Source organism: Pelmatolapia mariae, linkage group LG4 (genome assembly GCF_036321145.2).
Source record: "Pelmatolapia mariae isolate MD_Pm_ZW linkage group LG4, Pm_UMD_F_2, whole genome shotgun sequence".
Lineage (NCBI taxonomy): Eukaryota > Metazoa > Chordata > Actinopteri > Cichliformes > Cichlidae > Pelmatolapia > Pelmatolapia mariae.
Window position 1 is genome coordinate 28,909,854 of NC_086230.1, and position 19,830 is coordinate 28,929,683.

General features: G+C 38.9%; 1 protein-coding gene across 3 annotated transcripts in view; it reads right to left on the bottom strand.

Annotated features, from left to right (window-relative positions):
* The window catches only part of asic2 (acid-sensing (proton-gated) ion channel 2), a 394,348-nt gene that overhangs the window by 14,803 nt on the left and 359,715 nt on the right, over window positions 1-19,830 (bottom strand). For all 3 annotated transcript variants that reach the window (XM_063472341.1, XM_063472342.1, XM_063472340.1), the window contains 2 exons: window positions 17,022-17,172; window positions 3,395-3,522 (listed from right to left, as the gene is read on the bottom strand). In XM_063472341.1, the coding sequence (XP_063328411.1) occupies window positions 3,395-3,522; window positions 17,022-17,172 (279 nt within the window). The remainder of the gene's footprint in view (window positions 1-3,394; window positions 3,523-17,021; window positions 17,173-19,830) is intronic.

Below are 19,830 nucleotides of genomic sequence, written 5' to 3' on the forward strand. Positions count from 1 at the left end.
TGAAATTGCCCTGCTCCATATGAGGGCTCATTCATCCCTCACCATAGGCTATGTATTTTGTGCCTCAGCACACTTGATTAAAGCTGCTTTGATCTCCGCCTAATATTATTAACCAAAAATGAGTTCATTTATAGTCTTTGTCAGTCATTTTAACATGAAAACTGATTGGTATCCATTACAAAGATTCGCTAATCACCAAGCTTCTTAACATCCTCCACAAGGCCTCTTTCCAAATCATTGTCCCAAATTACCCTACCCAATCATCATTATCCTGATTGTTTTGGGACATATTTTAAAATGCCCTCCAGGTTTACGGAGAAAAAGCTTGAAAAGACAGGTGGGAACTGCTCAAAGTGGTAGCTTTTTCTTCTCAGACTCCTGATACAAAGTGGAGTTCTGCATTAATTAGCTGGAGTGGTGTTTCCCACCGTGCAGGCTTGTGGAGAGGGACAGTGTTTTCGCAGCAGGCAGGCAGGAAGAGCAGGGGCTGTCTTCACCCTGCCAGTCACAGAACTGGGCTGACAGATGAGCTGAGACAGAAGCCCTGGAGGCTCATTACCCAAGAGGCTGAACCATCCCTGGATAGATCTCCTCCTCTCCTTTCTGCCTCTCACTGAAGTCTCTCTTTGTTGCACCGCAATGAGCTGTGATTTAAAGAGGCAAGGTTTCAGCTACATTTTGTTCATGATAAGTTCCTAACATTCACGCTGGAATACCTTACTGACTTATCTTTACTTTTCCCCTCATTTTCCAAAGTGCTGGGCATTGCTAACATAATTTTGCTGGATTGGAAAATATAACAACAAAACAGAAAACAGCACTACAAGTCCTGTCTCCGCTATATTTAGACCATAATTTCTTTTTTTTATTTTTCTGCATTACCATCATGACATATTTCTCACACCTTATTTAGTTGTTATCAGATCCATAACTATTGCTGGTAGGTGCCCTCCTCTTCCTTCAATAAGGTTGAGTATACTGTCACTGTCCAGTCTACTCAGTGATAAGACAGCAAGACATATTGTGTAGATATGACATCTAGAGGCTGTGTACACATGCACATATTATGTATCTTTGTAAAATGTGTTTTACATATGTTCTTTTCCAATCTTAAGTATTTTTGGTGCTTAAATGATATCAAGTTCAACAGATGAGCCCCGAACTTGTACGGCACAGAGAAGTCAAGTGCTTTAAACATCCTCCTCTCTTCTAGCCACTCACGTGTGTGTGTGTGTGTGTGTGTGTGTGTGTGTGTGTGTGTGTGTGTGTGTGTGTGTGTGTGTGTGTGTGTGTGTGTGTGTGTCAGCATGTGTGGAATCACACTGCTGATAGTTATTTCCTTTCCCGTGATGTGATAACCACCTAGACGGGAGAGGAGGCAACATATTGACAGCATGCATGGGATTGATAACAACCATCCAATTTCCTCATAAGATTTGAAACTGGTGTTCCCAGACAGTGATGATACAAACCTAAAAATACACAAAAAAGTAGAACCTACTGTGTCAAAAAGAGATATCAAAGGTTCCTGTCTATGAGCCACTATGTGATATGTTGGGGGTGAGAATTGGCTGCTAATAGAGAAGCAGCAGATAAACTTGGAACAAAAAGTTAGGTTAATTATGTTTGGTTGATTATTTCTTTGTTGTAACAATGCTTCTTGGCAGTAAATCCAACCCTGATTTCCAGAAGTGTTCCTGAGCCCTTACAGGGATTTCCATGATGGAATCATTTCTGTTTTTACTGTAGAGCTGCCTGAGGCCCCAAAGATAACAACACGGATTATTTAGCAGATCCCTCACACAGAGATTTCTCCAGATTCACAGAATATTGTGATGATTAGATAATGAGATATTCAAAGTCTTCACAATTTTTCACTGAAGAACATTATTCTGAAACTATTCTCTGATTTATAAATAATGTTTTGTTGCAAACTGGTCTGCTCATCTTTACTTCTGAAAAATTCTGCCTTTTGAAGATGTTCTTTTTATATCAGCCTCTTGCCAATTAACCTAATGGGTTAGAAAATGTTCCTCCAGCTGTTTCTTTTTCCACTTACCTTTCCAGTCATTTGTTGTCCTGACTTTTTCGTGATGTGTTGTTGCCATCAAACTCAATATATTTAGCATAAAATGCAATGTGTTAATTTAAATAATTGATATGTTTTCTCTTTTTTTTGTGAATAGAACATTTGTGACATTCCTAAATCAGTGCATTATAACTGTATTTAGATTTTGAATCAGTCTTCTTGAAATTAGGATTGTAGGTCTGAATTTTACCAGCTATTTAAGCACTAAGGGAACCAATTATGACTTTCAGCAGCTACTTTGAATAAAAGTTTCAAATTTAAGTGTAACTTGATCTGGTTAACTATCATTTTGACTCAATTTTGTGGATATTTAAAGCCAATTTCCTTTTGTTGGCTTGATTTTCTGGTCCAGTGTTTTTTTGTTCATTATATGGTTTAACAATCTAGTATCCAATGGCCTTGATTGGCCAAAATAAAATCTGTTTTTGCGTGTGCTGTAAACCTTTAAATGCACTAACTGACAGGCAGCAGTTTTCAAAAGATATTTCATTTCTCATGCCAGATGCACAGGCCATTCTAAAAATGAGATGGCAATGAATTTATCTTGACAGAAATCTGCCTGCTCAAAGAAGGGCAATCTAGTCAACTCCTGCTATTGAGCCAGACAATAGATTTCTAAAAGCCTTACTGTGAGAGAGGAAAGGAGAAGGAGGTAGGCAGAAAGAAAAAAAAATAAGACATAGAGCCACAAAAGGTAAATGTGAAAGACAGAACTAATAATCTCAGTAAACTGACAAGGCTCACAGGAGCTAAAATAGAAATATATTCACTTTGGCACTGCAGAAACACCTTTTGTGGAGTTTTATCAACTCAGGCCTCAAGAAAATGGAAAAAACCCAACTTTATGAAGAGGAGAATGGTGACACTGAAAATGCTATTTACATCATATACAACTGCTGTATGCTTGTGAGTTTTGCAGCCTTTAAAACTGGCCGTATGTGATGTGAGAAAGCTTCAGTGTGATTGAAGAAGGCTGAGACTGAGTGAAGATCCTCTCTTCCAGAAAGGTCAAAGCCAGTAAATGGAGGGAAGTTCATCATTTGTCTGCCAACAATCATCAAGAGACCACAGAGGCCAATTGAAAGTTCAGACTACGGGGACCCACATGGGTTTCCACACCAATCCACTCACACGCCTGCAGAAAATCTCACAGTCCTGTTATGGCAGGTTATTTATCACATACTTTTTTGTCCCTTTTATCACTGTGAGATATGCTTAATATGTGAAAAAGGAGTGAAAAACTGCACAAGGAAGAGAGAAGATTTATAAAAAGCCATTAACTGTATATGAGTGAGAGACACTTACCCTCTGCTCCTGTGTTGCTACAAAGGTCTGGAAGCCAGGCGCCACACCAAAGCCCAGCTCGTGAATGAATGGAGGCTCTGCCTGGCTGTGGATTTGTACCCGCACACCTGCCTCAAAGGCTGTATCTTCTGGAAGAAAAGAAATGGAGAGACCCGGTTAGTTAATGTAATCTCTTAATAAACAGAAATTTGCTCTGAATGTCGCTGGCTTTCTGAGTGGTTCAGGTAAGTTGTTTGAAAGCTGTTTGAACTCAAAAGCAAAATTAATGTTGGAAACAATCGTTCAGCGATGCATTTCAGGGATTTTGAGTCAAAGCCATAGACGTAGGATTGCCTTTATTATAATAAACACGCTCGAGAGGTGCTATGTGATTTGTTGTGACATCATAGAGACAGTAAAAAAGGTTCAGTGCTGACTCCGTAGTTGAAAGGACTATTATCCTTTTATTCAAAGCACTTGTATGCACACACACATACACACACACACACTCATAGAAGCAAGCACCAAAAGGGCCATAACATTTATGGTCAAAGAGAGAGCGATTTTTGCAGAAATCGATAATGTTCTCTCTCCGTGTCCTCACATTCAGCCGCATGCTCCTGGACATTCAATCAAGGCATTCCCCTGCCAGCTGATCAGCCTGACACCTCGGGGTGCTCGGCAGCCAAGATATTGGAGTCGTTCGCAAATCGACATACTGCTCACACAGATGCACAACGGCATCAGCCCGCACTGATCCACTCATCAATCAAACATCTGCAGTGACTGATATGACGACGGCGTGGATGCAGTCACGTTTAGCAACAGATGAAGGGCTCAAACGTGCTTTTTTTCCTGCTCTGTGTTTGAGAGCATCAGTTGTGTGTAAAAGGGTATGAAAGAAACATTGGCTGTATGAGAGAGATAATCAGTCCACGTTTCTGAGAGAGTAAGTATAGGCAGGTGTGTGCATGTAAAACAAGATGAGAGATGCTGACTCTGTATTCATGTGTGGGGGAGGAATAGTTTTTGTTCTTCATCCTGTGCACTGTTGAATCTTTCACGTCTTTTGAATAGATCATGTCTTTTGTGATGACAGCCTTATCTGTAGCTAACAAATTTAATGTCTCATCAAAATTTCGACTGGACTAGGGTGATTTACATGCAACTGCAGCACAACATCTGTGCATGTTGTAAATACCATATGGCCAAAAGTATGTGGGGACATGAGCACAGCGCACGCTGCTGAGATTTGCTTGCATTAGAATACAAAAACGTTGACATGGTTTGCAGCTGGTCTCGCTTGCAGTTGCTGTTTCAAGGGTTTTGACCCGAACAATTAAAAGTATAGCATCAATCAAAAAGTGTGTATGGAGTTTTGGGGATTTTTTCCCCCCCTCTGATGCTTGATCCAAATTTGGCATATCATTGAACACGAATTCAGTTTGACGATGGTTTCATCTGCTCAAGGAGGGAAACTGCAGGGCTTAATTTTAATCTTCGGTTTGGCATGTTGACAACTTGACAGCCAAGTGTGATCTAATAGGAAACACGAACATGTGTAATGTGAAAACTCGAAGCCTCCCCTGCACATACACTGAGATTGGACTATTCAGTGATGCGAGAAATGTCGTCTGTCTAGTTACATTTTTTTTTAAATGAGCATCTCTATCATAGATTCACCATTTTTCAGCTAGTTGATATTACTTTACATAATTTTAACTATTTTTTCACCCCACTGCTTAAGAACATGTCACAGAACAATAATTATTCAGTGTAGAATATTTCTCTTTATATGGTTATTTATAGTGGGACTTGTTAAAAAAGAAACACAATACCCAACTATGTCCTTTTAATACTATTACTGTTATAATGCTGTAACAAATGCCCCATTAGCACTTTAAGATTGCACATAATTAGCCACTGTTGTCCAAAGACGATTAAAAACCATTAAAGAGCCCTTCTGTTGTACTGGATGACATAATCCTTCATTAAAATGAGCACTTAACAGTGTAAACAAAGAATTTCATCCCTGAGCTACTGACACTAACTATGCAGGCTGTTTATTTTAATAAAGGAGTATGTCACCCTGTGAGACTGTGTGCTGTCTAATGTCTTTTAATCGTATATATATGAGAAAACTGTATTTATATGAGTAGCAAATAAACAAAGGCTGTCAGCATAAACAATAACTACAGCATATATTCTCTGCTGGTTTTTATTTTGCCAAGGGACATTTAACAAGTTTTTACAGAGTATTTCTGCAAACAGTAGCTCAATAATATTCCCTTAATCATTATTATTATTTTTTCCAGCAGTCACTTTTCTGATGGCCAATCCAGCCATGTATACAGCTATCTTCAACATATAAAAACTGTGTTAAAATCAATGTATCAAAGAACATTTAATATTCTGAAAAGGTTCCCCTAATTTTGCATAAAAAGGGTAAACTTTTATATTCATGAAATATTTCAAAATTAAATATTTCAAAATATTTCGATTGTTTGTTTTACTTCATTTTTCTTTTTGTGGGCTACAGGCATGAGGAAAATAAAGTTTCCATAGGGTTCTATACAGTGCCATGAAAAACTAAATATAATGTTACTCCTCCCACAGCAATTAAGGGGATAAGTGACAGTCAGGTGCTGCTAATGAAATGTACTTGATTAACTGATCAACAGCAAGTGTGAGCACCTCTACAAAAAGTGATCAACTCAGTGTTTTTACTTTTGTGCCTAGAAAGACAAAATTGGCCAGCAGGCTAGGTTGTCCACGAAGTCAGTACGTCGCTGTGAGTGCTGTAGGGTTTCCATCTTGGTCAACGATGGACTCGAGCGTTAGACGCCATTGTTTAAGATCAAAGATTCAATTTGCTTGATTCAAGTCTTCTTGGGTGTGTCATGCTTGATTCTCCAGTGGGCGGGCCGCTGCTGCAGCAGAAGGCGATATGGCAGGCAATAGTTGCTTGCATGCGGCAGACGTGGCCAAACCATTGTAGTCGTCGCTTCTGGACCAGCTCTTCCATCGAGGGCTTCTGGTGACATTGACTACATATTGCTCTGTTGCTGAGACGGTCATTGAGGGACACTTGGAGAATCTGACACCAACAGTGCATTTGGAAGACCTCGAGCTTGTTGAGGTCATGCTTGAGGATGACCCAGGTCTCGGATCTATGGAGAAGAATGAGCAATACCAGTGTGCGGGACAGGCGGATTTTGGTGATGAGGCCTCTTCTTCCAGAGGCACCATCGGAGGGAGGCGAATGCTGCTGCTGCTTGACCGATTCTTGAGGGTAACTCAGTGTTACCTCAATGCAACACACAGCTGAATGTACCTCAAAGAACTTAGGCGACATTGTAAAGAAGATTGGGCCAAAATTCCTACAAAATAATGTGAGACACATAAAGTCATAGTGAAAGTCATTATTTCAGTCGTTTTTATAGGACTGCATAGCTCACATCATGTTTCCTAAGATTAATTAAAAAGTTTTTATTTTTGTCCAGTGTTTGGAAATATGTTCATTTATACGTTCGAAGACTGAGTAGGGCTCCTTTGTCAAAAATCATTCCATGCAGTGGAATGGAGGAGATCAGCTTACTGAATCTTTTCACTCATCTGTTTTCATTGGGGTGTTTCATCTCCCTCTTAACAATAGTTCAGGTCAGGTGAGTCGGCTGGCCAATAAAGCACAGTTATAATGTGGTCAGTATAGTAGTGGTAGTTTTGGCACTTGGGGCAGGGGATAAGTCTTGCTGGAAAATCTGCACCTCTCAAAAGCTTGTCAGCAGATGGAAGCATGAAGAGCTCTAAAAGCCACAGTTAGAGGGCCAAGTTGATTTTGGACTGGATAAAATCCAGTGGACCAACCACTACCAACATCGGGAAATGGCATGGCACCGAAAATCATCACAAACTGTTGAAACTTCACACTGGACTGCAATTACCCTTGATTCAGGGCCTCTCCACTCTTCCTCCAGACTCTAGGATATTGATTGCTAAATGAAATGCTAAATTTACTTTCATCTGAAAAGAGGACAGTGGACCATTGAGCAACAGTCCAGTTCTTTTTCTCCTTAGCTCAAGTAAGACACTTTTGATGTCATCTCTGGTTCAGGAGTCCCTTGATATTAGGAATGCGACAGATGTAGCCCCTTTCCTGAAGACGCTGGTATGTGATGGCTCTTGATTCCCTGACACCAGCTGCAGTCCACAGCATGTTAAGCTCTCCCAAGTTCTTGAACTGACTTTTAAATATTTTCGTTTTTCTCTTCCAGTCAAGTTTTCATTCTCTGTGAACAGCCACCCTTTTCAGCAATGACCTTCTGTGGCTCATCCTCTTGATGGAGGGTGTTGTCCTCTCGAAAACTGTCAAGTCAGCGATCTTCCTCAAGATTGAGGCTGTCTCTACATATCAGACTTATAAAACAGTCTACTTGATGATGATTTTTCTGCTTTTCTGAAGAGCATAAACTGCAGCATGTCACCCTATTTTACCCAAATCTGCAAATCTCCAGACAGACAAGACCCGATCATTCACTGAGATCAGTAGCAGACTTTCGCATTTGACAGCTAATAAATATGAGAAAACGACCTGGCTCTGTGTGAATGATGGTCATGTTCGGGTTGATCTTTTTACACAGGAGTGTGTCTGTTCCTCTCTATTAGCCCATCACAGCAGCTGCACCATCAGGCGAAGCTAACAAACTGTGTGCATAATTTCTTCTGAGATTCCCGTGAAATCAAAAGTCTCTACAGGATGTCACAGACAGCAGTTCTAGTACTCACCAGGCAGCTCACCTTTCCAGAGTATTCACAAAATAACAATCAATTTTATTTTATTCCAGCTGGGGATTAAAATGTTATTTTAGCAGAAGCAGACACATACATAGCTCAGAATCAAGCCATGGCAGTATTTTTTATTAGCAATTAACCACGATTTTTCAGTTAACGCGTTGGTCTATAAAATGTGGAAAAAGCTAATCATCATAGTTGTGCGTTTTTTGTGTTTTCATGACAAAAAAAAGACATTAACTACCCACGTAGCCCACAAAAAGCAGCATACTCATGCAAATGACAAGCTGGACTTGTCTGTTTATTTGAAAAAGCTTGACTTTACATTAGCTTTTATTCACACCCAGTTGTCTTGCATTACATAGCTAATAGAAACAAATCCAGTACCGAAGAGCAACTGCATAAAGGTAATAAATGATGATAAAGAACACCAAATAAGCTAACCATCCTGCAAATGAATGTTGCTTAGTTGTAAGACACTAGAATCAGACTGTTTGAGACCTTTATCTCTCATAACAAGACATCAATTTACACAGAGCAAGATGCAGCACATGAAACAATGATCTCTTGCTGTGATTGAAAATGTGTTATTTGTATTCGCTCACTGAATCTCTTGAGAAAGTGTACGCATGTGCGCGCATGTGTGAGCATAAGAGATCAGAGCAAATGGGAATGGCTGTGCTTGTTTGCGCTCCCATCAGTTCATCTTCCCTTATCAAAAGATGATCAAGAGGATCATGGATAATGATGTTTGCTACATATGACCATAGCTTTAGCAGAATCACAGATCTGCAGTTACCATCTATTTCATCACTGCAGTCACACTCATTTGACTTATATTGCCCTCTGTGCAGTCAGAGGGCTGGACTAACTTAGGATGCTATCAACAGCTACAGTCATAACCTGAATCCTGCTTGCTTTGTTTGACAGATATTAAATGCAGGTGGTGTTCTGATTTCACCTCCATTCACCTTCAGGATTTCAGCTCTATATAGGCGAAGAGAGAGGTGAGGAACAGAAGACGATCAACTGATCTGCGCATGCAAGACTGTGGGTGCATGAATAGTGTGTAAAAGATAGGATGACAAAGTCCCACCACAGCCTATCACCTTCCTCTCTCTATTTCACCTTTCTACAGGATTTGTCACATTCAGGACTGGGCATGTCAGGCTTTATAAAAGGTCTGTATTATGTGTGTAATGTAGGAGAGCAAAAATGACTTGGCAGCTGGCAAGCTGAAGAAAAAAATTCAAAAGAAAGTGAATATAAGAAGCCTTCACTCATAAAGTCTGTATAATCACGTGAATGCTCACTAATTTATTACAGTTAGCGACTGACTACAGTTTATATTTGATGTGCTTGTCTCTTTTTATTATTATCTGGTCTTTTTGCCTTCCTCTTGGTCTAATGAAAAATGTATGAACATCAGATGAAAACAAATAAGCTCTATTTCTTACTCTCTTTCTTTCTAATCAAGCATCAGGTCAACATTTAAATGTGTCTTTTTATTTCAGTAAATACATACTTACTGAAACAGATGGTAATCCAAACTTGATAAACTAGTGTGCAAACAGTGTGGATGTTAACCTAGTCGTACATATGCTAGTGTTGGGGTTCATTTACTCATTACTATATTGAGCTGTTCCTAGAATTACCATCAGATTCATACAATGTGTGAACCTGACAGTTTTATTCTTACCAAAGTGCATAATTTAGCAATTTAGAATCATTCTGAATTGCTGATAGGCCTGCTTGCAATCAGAAATACTGCCAAGCCCCCATTTCTCTTTATAGGGAAACAAATTTACCTCAAGGTGCATCATGGAGAAAGCCACCAGAGGAAAAAGAAGAAAAAAATCGCCTTAAAGTTGACCTGTATAAAAATACATTTTAAAAAGAAGCTACTTTCGGTTACTCTCTTGTCACAAAGGGTCGTCACAGTGGGTAGCTCCGCATGTTTGATTTGCCTTTCCTGACACAACCCTGAAGAGAATTTGTATCTCTAAATGGAAATCAACCAGCAACCTTTTGCTTGCCAAACAAAAAGGTAAACCACTACAATAAGGTGTATCTTTAACATAAATAAATAAGGAAGCTAGTGGAGCACAAAGACTATTTGCTCTGTCAGCCCAAAATGTGAAACTCACTGGACTTATTAGTCATCTGCTGACAAACAAAGAAATGCGGGAGAGAGGATCATGGCAAAGATGCGAGTTTGCAGTGAAGGATATCTGACCTGTTACAATTCCATGCAAAAAGGCTACATATATTATGCTAAGCTTTTAGCCCACACCTTTTCAGTCAATATTTATTTGCTTTTTACTTTTCATTTCTCTTCACTCACTGGCTACTTCATTAGGTACACTTAGGCGCACATTAACACAGGTATTTAATATGTCATTCAGAGCAACAGGCATCTGCTTGAGTTCAAATTGAGCATCATAACAGAGCGAAAGGTGATTTAAGTGACTTTGAATGTGGCGTGGTTGTTGGTTACAGACACTCTGGTCTGAATATTTCAAAAACTACTCATTTACTGGGTCTTTTTTTTCCACAGAGTCATTTCTAGCTCTTGGGTTTAAAGTAAAAAAAAAGAGAGAAAAAGAAAATCTCCGTTGAGCTGCAGCTCACAGCACAAAAAATGCCTTGTTGGCTTCAGAGTTCAGAGGACCTCTGGAATCAAGAGGACTTAAAGCACAGACTTGTGAGCACATGTACAGCATTTAGCGTCAGGAATCACTGTGCCTAACCACAGCCCCAGAAAGATGATGCTGACTTCTATAGCATATATTCATGCACTGTGCAGTTTCATATATAAAAATTCAACTTCTGTTGAACTAAAATCAATTTCTTAAATGCACTCACATTTTTCACCTTCCAAAATCTCACCATGAGGTCCATTTAGCAACTTTTCTGGACTGTTTGATCATACCATATGATCTTTAACAGCCCACAAGTTTCCCATTCGTCATGGAAAAGTTCACATCTCTACATTTTTTGAACACTTAATCTATGTTTATGTTCACCTGTTTAATCATTCATTCAGTACTCTGCTTCTCTGTTCAACATAAATGAATTCGACCGGCTTCTGTATTCAGTCTTATGTCTGGCATTTTTTTGTAAAAAGCTACAGCAACATCAATTCAATTCATATTCAGATAGAAACATCGTAGATAAATCTGAGCAACAGTCAAATCATACAGAGCTAAAATGCTGTCTTTGCTAAATTTTGACATGAAGAGTAATAATAGTTTCCAAGCAGACTGAATGAAACAGCAAAAAGCAGCAAATGAGCACAGCATTCAGATGTGCCACCTATGCTACTGTAGCTAGATGCCTAGAAAAAGATTTTTTGACCCACAATCCTGTAAAAATACCCAACTAAACATAATATTTGGATGGCAGATTGATTAAGAATTAAACTGATCCCTTGTATTTTTCCCCCTCGTCAGTTTAAGAAACAATACGGTTCAATCAAAGACGCACTCTAAATATCCAAGAAGAAAAACCCCACACACAAAAGATTGCACTTGAGAACATCACACTGACATCACAAAAGGAAAAGATACAAAAAGTAAAGATAAAAGGATCAAGGACTTTCCACTTCCACTTGCACTTGGCTTAACCTGCTGTTGGAAAAAAAACCCTGCTCCTTTTCTCAGTGTTTTCACCATTGCTTTCATTTCCTAACAGCAGACAGAAAATGTACAGACAAGGCACGATTTTAACGGCGGACTCTGAGGCTTGTTTGGGTTGGACTTTCCTGTTTGCCACATAAGATGGAAGCTAAAATCTGATAAGATGAATGGCAAACAGATGGAAAATAGACAACAGAAGAAGACAGAAACCCCTGACTGCTTATGTCTCTCACAAGTATTTATCAAGGAAGGCCTTTTAAAATACAACATTTTGGCTTCATTTTATAAAAAGAGGGGGACGTGAGGAAAGCAAGTGAAAAAGGATGAAAAGGAGCTAAAGCAGAGATAAAAAAGCAAAGTGACATAAAAAGAAACATTAAAAAGTTGATATAACATCCCATTGTCCCATTTACAAAGCAGAATTCAATAACTCTGTGATTCTTTGCATATCTCTTACAATCTGCATCCCTTCAACCAGGGCACAATACAACTGGCTGTTTAGAACAGTCTAGTTTTTGTACACAAGGGCTGACTTTATCTTTAAAGAAATCCTCTGTGATGATGATGAAAAGACAAATATATCTGATATAAGAAAGGACTGGACTTCAGTGTCATCACAGTTTGCGGCTTTGCCTGTAATGTGTCTAAAGAGATTTTCATTATTCTACAAACACTGTTGTGCTATTGAATGGACAGGGTGCTGAGTGCATAAAGACTGCTTGCTGACTTTAAATGGAAAAACGGATGAACTCTAGGTATTATGAAATTTTCAGAGGTTTAATGTAGTACCACAGCACTCTTAAAACAGCCAAAACAAAATATTTACTTAACGATCCAGTTCCTTCCCTCCTTACATTGAATATGGCACCCCTCAAGGATTTTAGATCCTCTTCCTTTTCCACTCTACCACATGCAATAACTCTCTACAGTACAGCCTGGCTGTCTGGCAGAAAGACAGCTGCCACATTATAATAACAACATGCAAGATAAATTCTTATGTACTATGATTACATATATGATTTTTAAATCCTTTCAACTGCGATGACAAAATGGTTTTCAAAATATCAAATACATAGACTGATATAGATAACAGCAAATATGTATCAGGTCATACACAACTACAAAAGAGGAGCTGGCATGAATGTGAGCTGACAAATTTGCTCGCTGATGTACAGCTACTGTACGCATGCCAAAGAAGCCTAAATAGCATACTCTATATGAGATTTGCCAATTAGATGGGTAAAATGTTTATCAGATGACCCAGTAGAAGATGATGTCCTGGCACTCAGATTTGCTCTGACTGGGCTGTGCTTCAGTTTCTGGCTTGCTTGAAAGAAGGTTCTGCACATGTTTTCTTTCTAAAAGCAGTTTGTCCTTATGCATGTGTTCTTATGAGTCTATAACAGGAATTGCATTTAAATTATATACCCCCATCCAGTATAAAATAAAAACATAAATAAACAGCTTGGCTGAAAACTCAGACCATATAACAGTTTTCTGTGGAAACTCTTTCGAGCCGCAGTTATGCAGCGGGTAAAGTAAGTATTGATCACGTCATCAGCTTTCTAGATAAATATATATCTAAAGATGCTATTGACATGAAATTCTCACCAGACGTTGGTAACAGCCCATCCAGTCCACACATGCAACAAAATCAAGCCATAAATTATTTGTAATAAGAAGAAACGACACAGGGAAAAAGTTTTGAGCACGCTTACTGAAATGTATTTAACACCTTGTACAAAAGCCTTTGTTGCAACGACAGCTTCAAGACAGGTCCTATATGTTAAAACTAATGGCATGCATTGTCCAGGTTTGATTTTGGCCCATTCTTCCACACAAGCAGTCTTCAAATCCTGAAGGTTCTGTGGGCCCCTTCTATGAACTGTGAGCTTCAATTCTTTCCAAAGACTTTCAGTTAGATTCAGTTCAGGCCAATCTTGCAGCTTTATTTTCTTGCTCTGAAACCAATTCAGAGTTTCCTTGGCTGTGTGTGTTTGGGATCATTGTCTTGCTGATTCACCCACCCTGATTTAATCTTCATCATCCTGGTAAATGGTAGAAGATTTTTTTATTAAAAATCTTTCCTTCAAATATATAAAGCGTGCCAGGGTCATGTGATAAACACCCCCACACCATAATGTTTTCACCTCTAACCTTCACTGTTGGTATGGTGGTTTTGGGGTGATATATGGTGCATTTTTACCTCCAAACATGGTGTTGTATTATGGCATCCAAAGAGTTCATGTTTGGTCTGGTCCTTGGACCAGACTATATTTCCCAGTATTTCACAGGTTTTTCTAACTGTTGTTCAGCAAACTTTAAACATGTTTCAACACTCAGCCATGGCGACTGAGTGCATTTACTCATCTGATCTTTTCACTCCTCTGCCTGAAATCTTGCGATTGGCCCCCGTTAATGGCCGGTTCATGGCGAAATGATCTTCTTTGCACTTCCGGATTATGGCTCCAGCAATGCTCATTGGAACCTTCAGTACTTAGAAATTCTTGCTGTAACCAATGCCATCAGCGTGTTTTGCAGCAGTAAGGTTGCAAAAGTCTTGAGTGAGCTTGGTTTTATCCATCCTGATGTGTTTCTTGTGTGACACCTTGGTAATGAGACACCTTTTTATATGCCATCAGTTGGGACTGAACCAGCTGGTATTAATTTGAACTAAGTGTAAGAATTGCTTTCTAATCACTGATAGATTTTAGCTGGTGTCATGAGCTTCCGTGCCTTCCATGCATCTCCCTTCTTCATGTGTTCATTACTTTTTCCCTGTGTTACACAACTGAATTTATCCACATTCATGGTTTGATATTTTCTTTGCATGTGTGGATTTGATGGGTTGTTACCAACATCTGTTGAGAATTTCATGTCAACTGCATATTAAGAAATATATTTACTTTGAAAACCAGTGATCCATACTTATTTTACCCGCTGAATATAAGAGGAAAGAACAAAAAATGCTTGATCATGGACCACAATGGTGTCCTAATTACTCTAATTAATTTCCTGGTGAGAATTTAACTATTTAAAGTCTGGCTGAGGAAGCATTTTGCAGGCAGCAGTATGGATAGGAAAAACAGACAGATCCAGTCCATTTATGATTTCCTTCACTGAGCAGTTTGGTCAGTAACATGGCGAGAAGAAAGCTGCGTTTCCAGGCAACAGGCCATCTGTTTTCTCCCACCTCTCAAAGTTATATCTGTCTTGTTCATTTTTCACAGAATGAAGCACATTTCTTGCGATGTTCGTCCGTCATGATAAAGTGAGGAGTATCATGGTTGCCCTGCAGCATCCTGGATACTGTAGTGTGATAATAGAACCCCAGAGACCCAACTGCTGCACTTCTGGATGATGGACAGTAGGGGAAGCCTTGTGAGGGATGAAGGTGGGTTGTCTGGATGGAGAAAAAGATAACTGGTGGGAGGATATGTGGAATTAGGGCCTGTGCAGCATGTTTCCATCATGTCTGGACAGCACAGAGACCTGGCACAGTTGAGGAAGCAGCATGCTCCATGCTGAGGCTGACTCAGTGCATCCAGGCTAATTAAACCACAAGGGGATAAACAAGGGCACTGAAAACTGGAGCCTGCTGGGAGAAGGAGTTCCACATGCTGTCAGGGTGGTGGCAGAAGTACAGCATGTTCAAACTGAATTAAAACCTAAAGGAGGTTTGGGTGGAATCCTGCAAAACCCGGTGTAAATAGAAAGAGATAAGGAGTGAGAGGACATGGAGTTTCTGATGATAGTTTTTTAATATCCAAAACTAATGCCCATCTGCAGAGCTGTGCATTGCTTGGCTAGATGCTGTGAACTCCCCTGTCTACCCTTCCACTTGTTTTAGCCGTGAGCTGGTCATTCAATGTGCTACAATATGGCACTGCTTACAAAACAAGCCTCCCTTAAGCAGTCACCCTGCATCAAAAATAAGATATTTACATGTATCTCACTAAATAGGATAATTTAAAGCTCCACTATTTTACAAAATAAATTAGAGATTTCAGTGTTTGAGCTGAAAAGAGTTTGAATATGTATTATGATCAGTAAGACGTCTACATTCTCAAAGGAAAAATATGCCCACAGTTGGGCATAAATGAAGATGCATCAAATGAAAATATCCTGAGAAATTTGTTTAGAGCCTTACTCAAAGTGAATACAACAGCAGTCGTGCAACAAAAAGTGCTTGATGTGGGCTAGAAAAGCTATACAAATAAGTCTTCTATTCATTCAAATCCTTGGGTATTGAGCTCAATAGAATGCAATACTTTTTACTTTTTAAAAAGACAGGAATGGTAATAACATTTTTCATCTGATTTACAAGTATAAACAAGAAGAGATTTATAGTTGTTTGGATTAAAAAAAACCTGATGACTGTCATCTCATGCATTTTAAAAATTTCACACCCAGTTTTCTGGAACTTTGTTTGATTTGGAATTTCTCGGTATGAATCTGTCCCTAAAGAGATTTCATCAGGAGAAACAAAAAAACCACAAATCGCTTTTATATGTATTATGTCTAAAGTAAATAAAGTGAATAAAAAAAAATACCATCAGCCCAAAGGCTCAGTTTGGGCAACAACTAGGGAAATAGTGTTTTAAACATTGCAATGATTTTTACCATCTGAAATTCACTTTGCAAGAGATCAGTTAAAAATATTCCCATAACACAGACAGACAAATGAATAAACGATGGAAGGAAAGAAATAACTTTGAGAGTTGACTGAAACAAGTGGACTCTCAAGAAGTCCACTTGTTTGAGTGGAATAGAATAATGTTTTGTAAGCTGTGTAAAATGCATTTTATGAATTATTGCATGCTAACACTGAAGCTTAGAACAACACAGTTTTTGAGGTATTGAAAAAAAGAACATGAAAACAAGCTTTTACCAAAACCAGGAATGACTGACTCATAGGTGGATAAATCTAAAGTGCAAGTGTTGCATGAGTTCATACGGCATCCTCGATGCAATCACATCAAGGAAAGAGGTACAAATCAGTCAAGGTAACTAAATATTGCTGTTGCATGGATCATATAATCAAGCAAAAGGCTACAAGTGAAGAAAAAAGCGGAGAACAAAATGAATCCTTCATGAGCAGCAACATTTGAAATCGCCTCGTTTAACTATAGTGGTCTTGTTTTTAACCTGGTACTGAAAGGGAAATCAATCAGTAATGAACTTATTTTTGAACATCATGGTGATGTTTCCAGGCCTACCTGTGTCACCCCATACAGGCAGGTACTCATCCTGCTGGATGTCGAGCATGATCTCCAGGCCATTTCCAGTCCCTCCCTTCATGGTGGTGCGCAGTGTCTTCCCCTCCTCTGCTGCGTTGAACATATAGCACTTCCCATATCTGGTGAACACCTAAGCAAAGACAGAGAGAAGTGATGACTTACGATTTATTAATGATGATGCAGAGACCTCAGACTATAAAAATATCACTGAAGTAGAGACATTTGGCTGCACACCGAAGGGTCTAATTTAAAAGGGGATTTATTTCACACCAAAGGCATCAATTTAGCAATTAAATTTATATCTATAGAACGATAACGAGCTACGATTCGATTTTTCATGAGCCTAATGTTTCCCTCTGAGTTGTCAATTATTATGTATTTCAATATGAATCTATAAAACTTTCTGCTTGGTTCTCCCTCTTATGATATAAACAGTTATGACACTGTCACTACACATCTGTGCACCTTATCTCACTATTTGGAGCAAGTCGGTCTACTGTGACATGTTGTTATTTTTCACATGTGTGCAAACATGTTCCATGGCTGCTTTTATGAGCATGGACCAGTGTAATTGTAAATCACCTTTGCTTACACAAGGCGGAATACAACAGGTGCTACATTCACTGTGCTAGGGAATAAACAGTGGAATTAATAATACATTTCTGCTTTTCTGGTTTCCTGTGGCTTTTCAGATAGATATGGTTTGACAGCATCTATATTGCTTTTGGTAAAATACTATTATTGTTTGCAGTTTGGTGCGTCTAAATGATAAAATATTGTGCTGCTGAACTTCTATCAGTTCCTGTTGTTATTCAAACACTATGTTTAAAATCAAAAAATTGCTCGGTATCAAACATTATACAGGCTAAATTTTGATTGAACATGATGATTGCTGAGGTGAGGGTCAGAGGAAGTACTCTCTTCTGCTAGTACACCAAAAGCACAAAAATGGAGACGATATTAGATGACAAATTCATACACAAACACGCTATTATGAGTGATGGAGCTGGACGTGACCGCTCAATCGGTATGTTGCCCGAGTTTCATCAAATACAACATTTTCCACTACAGTACAAGGATTTGTGCCTTATAAGAGGATGTCACGGAGGAGGTGTAAATTTTCCCTCGGGAAATGAAGAATTATGAGAAAGTCTACACTAATATGAAACAAAGCATCTGTCGCCACACGAGACAAGGATAAGAGGATATAGAAGATGTTGTGTGGTGTATGAAGCTAAGGTTGCCCAGCAACACTCAGACCAAAATGACACACGAAAGCATTTTCAGGTGATTGAGAACTCAAGCATCAAGGGTACAAAACTGACATCTAAGCCGTGTACACACTGGAAGCGATTTGTTTGCCACGCATCACTTTGAATCTGCCACTTCTGATATTCTCTGCTCTGGTTGCCCAGGTGACCCTCTAATGTCTTTACTAGCAGGTTATATGTCAATCAACGGTATTCTTTACTTTAGTAGTCTCTTCAGTTGCTCGCCTTAAAGTTTACTGGAGGTCCTGCCCACTTTGAATCGGCAGCAGTTATTTCATCTGTAGTCACTTGAAGTTGGCAAATATTATTCACGTTCTATGTACTTTGGTTGCAACATCACCACAATTCACTTCCAGTATGTTCATGGCTTAAGGAAGCAGTATCATATATACACCATACACAATCTATAGCAAACCTGTTAGAATAGGGAAAAAAAATCGGAAAATCTTGATCACAATCAGGAAAACAGCACAAGGAATGAGAATGAACATGTAACAATCCTCATTCGAGTACAGAGAATATAGATGTCCTGGAACAAATATAAACAAAACTAAAAAATGAAGCATTGATTATTTTTAAGCTGTTTTTTGTTGTTGTTGTTTTTTTTGTGCAGACTTTGTTTGGTCAAATTGTATTTTTTCCATAGTGCACACACAGAAACACAACACTGACAGTTAAAACGTTGCTGTTTAGTATGTCTACGTGAAGGTCAGCCTTGGCATTAAATACATCCTGCTAGAGGGGCACTTTCCCTCATTTCCACATCATCTACCTTTCTTTCTACAGGACAGTTGTTCACAGCTCTAATTTGCTAAAGCCAAAAATATAGCAGAGCCCACAGAAACACGCAACACGCACGAATCCAAAGGCAATGTTCGACATAATCACTTAAAAGCAGAGAGCGTTCGGCCTGGACTTGAATAGGCCTTCAGAGAATATGTCTCACAAACTTTTTACTCCTTTCATGTGTGTGTGCACAGGGAGGGAGAATAAACAAAACAAAGTCACATTCCTAATTACTGTATGTGGACAACAGCTTCTCCCTTCACTAATATCTCTCTGTGCCCCCTCCCGTTCACCAAAAACCAACTAATGGCTACAAGGCATTTATGAATAATAGACTGAGTTAAAATTGCAGCTTATTTGAGTAAGAATGTGTGTTAGTTTGTGTGTAACACAAGCAATGATAGATTTGATGTGATGAATAGCAATCACTGTAACGACCATCAACTTCGAAGCTGCAAATGACTGATTAAAAGGAAGTGACTGAATGAAACAGTTTAATAAATCAGGAGCACCACTGTTCTCTGAACCCTAATCAGCAAAATAAAAAATATACCCATCAATATCACAAACACCTCTCACTGTGATTTAGTACAATGCAACAGCACCACTGACTGCAGTCTTTAAAACTATAACAAAGCCTTAAATATTAAACACTTGTCTCAAATAGTATTGGCAAAACCCAGAACAATGTAAGCTATAATAATGGGCTACTTTAACAAAGTACACTGGTT